This window comes from Benincasa hispida, chromosome 9 (assembly GCF_009727055.1).
Source record: "Benincasa hispida cultivar B227 chromosome 9, ASM972705v1, whole genome shotgun sequence".
Taxonomy (NCBI): domain Eukaryota; kingdom Viridiplantae; phylum Streptophyta; class Magnoliopsida; order Cucurbitales; family Cucurbitaceae; genus Benincasa; species Benincasa hispida.
The window spans coordinates 50,808,111-50,811,042 of NC_052357.1; the positions used below are offsets into that span (position 1 = coordinate 50,808,111).

General features: G+C 42.1%; 1 protein-coding gene across 1 annotated transcript; it reads right to left on the reverse strand.

Annotated features, from left to right (window-relative positions):
* Positions 1-2,262: 2,262 nt before the first annotated feature.
* On the reverse strand, positions 2,263-2,640 carry LOC120084771 (uncharacterized mitochondrial protein AtMg00860-like). Its single transcript, XM_039040593.1, has one exon. The coding sequence runs from the start codon at positions 2,638-2,640 to the stop codon at positions 2,263-2,265; it is 378 nt and encodes a 125-aa protein (XP_038896521.1).
* Between the last annotated feature and the right edge of the window lie 292 nt (positions 2,641-2,932).

Genomic DNA, 2,932 nt, shown 5'->3' on the forward strand with positions numbered 1-2,932 from the left:
CAAAATTCAATGATTGCGTCAAACTAAAGAGGATGCAATATAAAATTAGCAATATTAAAATGAGATGCGAGAAGTGCAAAATTTAGAATAAAAGAGTTAAAGAAAGATACAACCCCCAAATTTGCTCTACTGCCCGCATCATCTGTGATCGCATCCTTGCTTGTGGTGGGCCGATTCCTCGATTGCTATAGGCTGGTCAAACTGGTCGCATGTTTTTAGGTTATCGCATAGCTCCACTGCATTCGTTCACTACGCTCATTGCTAAATATTAAGAGGGTAAAAAGTATGAAAGACAGAGTTGGAAATTCTAAAGAGTAGTGGTTATAAAAAAAGTGAGGTAAGTTCATGAAAGAAAGATATCAAAAGGATACTTCAAAACAATTGCGTCCCTGATGATTTTGTGTCACATATTAACATAGGGACCACTCATTTCTTCTTCAGTAAGGATTCCTTAGGTCCACGGAGGTTTTCTCACGATGAAAGTCTCCTTTGTGATACATCTTGACTCTTTGCCCGTTGAGCTTGAATGCGTTGGTCCCTTCGTCATTGGTTAATTCGACCACACCGTGCGGGAGTACTTCTTTAATTGTAAATGGTCCGGTCCAGTGTGACTATAATTTTTCGAGAAAGAGTCGTAGCCTAGAGTTGAATAGCAAGACCTTCTGTCCAACCTGAAGATTCTTTTCGCATAGTCGTTTGTCATGCCAACGCTTTGCACGTTCTTTGTAGATCTTGGCATTTTCATATATTTGAATTCTCCATTCATCTAGCTCGAGCAACTGAAGTTTTCCTTCCTCCCCTGCAGTCCCTAAATCAAAATTGAGCTTCTTCACTGCCCACAGTGCCTTGTGCTCTAATTCCAGCGGTAAATGACATGCCTTCCCAAACATCAGCGTATACGGGGACATGCCTATAGGTGTTTTATAGGCAGTTCTATATGCCCACAAGGCATCGTCAAGCTTCATGGCCCAATCCTTGCATGAGGGATTCACCACCTTTTCTAGAATCAGCTTGATTTCCCTATTAGACACCTCGACTTGGTCGTTTGTCTGTGGATGATATGCATGGCGACCTTATGATGGATATTGTACTTGAGCAGCAGTTTGTTGATGATGCCATTGACAAAGTGGGAGCGTTCATCACTTATTATGGCACGTGGGGTGCCAAAATGAGTGAAGATGTTTCTTCTCAAGAATCTGGAGACTGTCATCACATCATTTGTGACACATGATACCGCTTCAATCCACTTAGAGACATAATCGACGGCCAACAAAATGTACTTGTGACCATTTGATGGTGGAAATGGTCCCATGAAGTCTATGCCCCACGAAGAGTTCCAATTCTAATATAATATTCATTGGCATCGCATTCTTCCATGAAATGTTTCCCGTGCGTTGGCACTTGTTGCATTTCATAGTATAGTCTCGTGCATTCTTGAATAGAGTTGGCCAATAATACTCGATTTGTAACGCTTTTACTGCTGTGTGTTGACCTCCGAAATGTCCGCCATAGGGTGAGTCATGGCACTAGGAAAGTATGTACTGATAAGCAGTCTCTGGTACACATAGTCGCAAGATCTGTCTGACCCCCTCTTGTAAAGATTCGGCTCGTCCCAATAGTAGGATTTACATTCATGCATAAGCCGCTCTTTTGGTGGGTTGTGTAATGCTCCGAAAATTGCTCACAGATCAGGTAATTGACAACATCTGCGTACCATGGTAATTCTTCAAGTTTGAACAGCTGCTCATCTGAAAAGGATGCGTTAACCTTCGACTGAATGCGGTCTACTTTCGGGTTCTCTAATCTTGATAGGTGGTCAGTAACCTGATTCTCCATCCCCTTGTAGTCAATTATTTCCATGTTGAATTCTTGGAGGAGGAGAACCCATCGAATTAACCTCGGCTTTGCATCTTTTTTGTTCATTAAATATTTAATTTTCGAGTGGTCGATGTGAACTATCACTTTGGATCCCAGCAAGTAAACTCTAAATTTCTTAAGCGCAAAGATGACAGCAAGAAGCTTCTTCTCTGTGGTAGTGTAGTTTTCCTGGGCGAAGTTCAATGTTCTACTCGCATATATGATAGGGTGTAGCATTTTCTTTTCCTTCTGTGCTAATACTGCCCCATCGCATAACCGCTAGCATCGCACATTAGCTCGAATGGCTTTGTCCAGTCAGGTGCGATCAAAACAGGCACAGTAATTAATGAGTTCTTCAATACTTTGAATGCGTTGAGGCATTATGAATCAAATTCAAATGTTCTATCAGCCTCTAGCAACGCACTCAATGCTCAATGGTTGAGCTATCTTCGAGAAGTGCTTCACAAATCGATGGTAGAATCCTGCATGTCCCAAGAAACTCCTTACAGCCTTCACATTTGCTGGAGGTGGAAGCTTTTCAATGGCCTCAATTTTCGCTTTATCCACCTCATGCCCTTCCTTGGTAACCTTGTGCCCGAGCACAATTCCTTTATTCACCATGAATTGGCATTTCTTCCAATTCAGCACAAGATTTGTCTCTTCGCATCTCCTTAATATCTTCTCCAAGTTGTTCAGACAGACTTCATACGTTTGCCCATAAACTGAGAAGTTGTCCATAAAAATTTCTACTGAATCTTCGAGATATTCGGAGAAGATAGCCATCATGCACCTCTGAAACATGCTCGGTGCATTGCATAACCCAAACGGCATGCGCCGAAAAGCAAACGTCCTGTATAGGCAGGTGAATATGGTCTTTTCTTGGTCTTCAGAAGCGATCATTATTTGGTTGTAGCCCGCATACCCGTCAAGAAAATAGAAGTAGTCATTTCCTGCTAGGCGGTCTAGCATATGGTCAATAAAAGGAAAAGGGAAATGGTCCTTCTTCGTCGCCGCATTGAGCTTTTGGTAGTTCATGCAAATTCTTCAGCTAGTGACGGTCTTCATTGGTATTAAC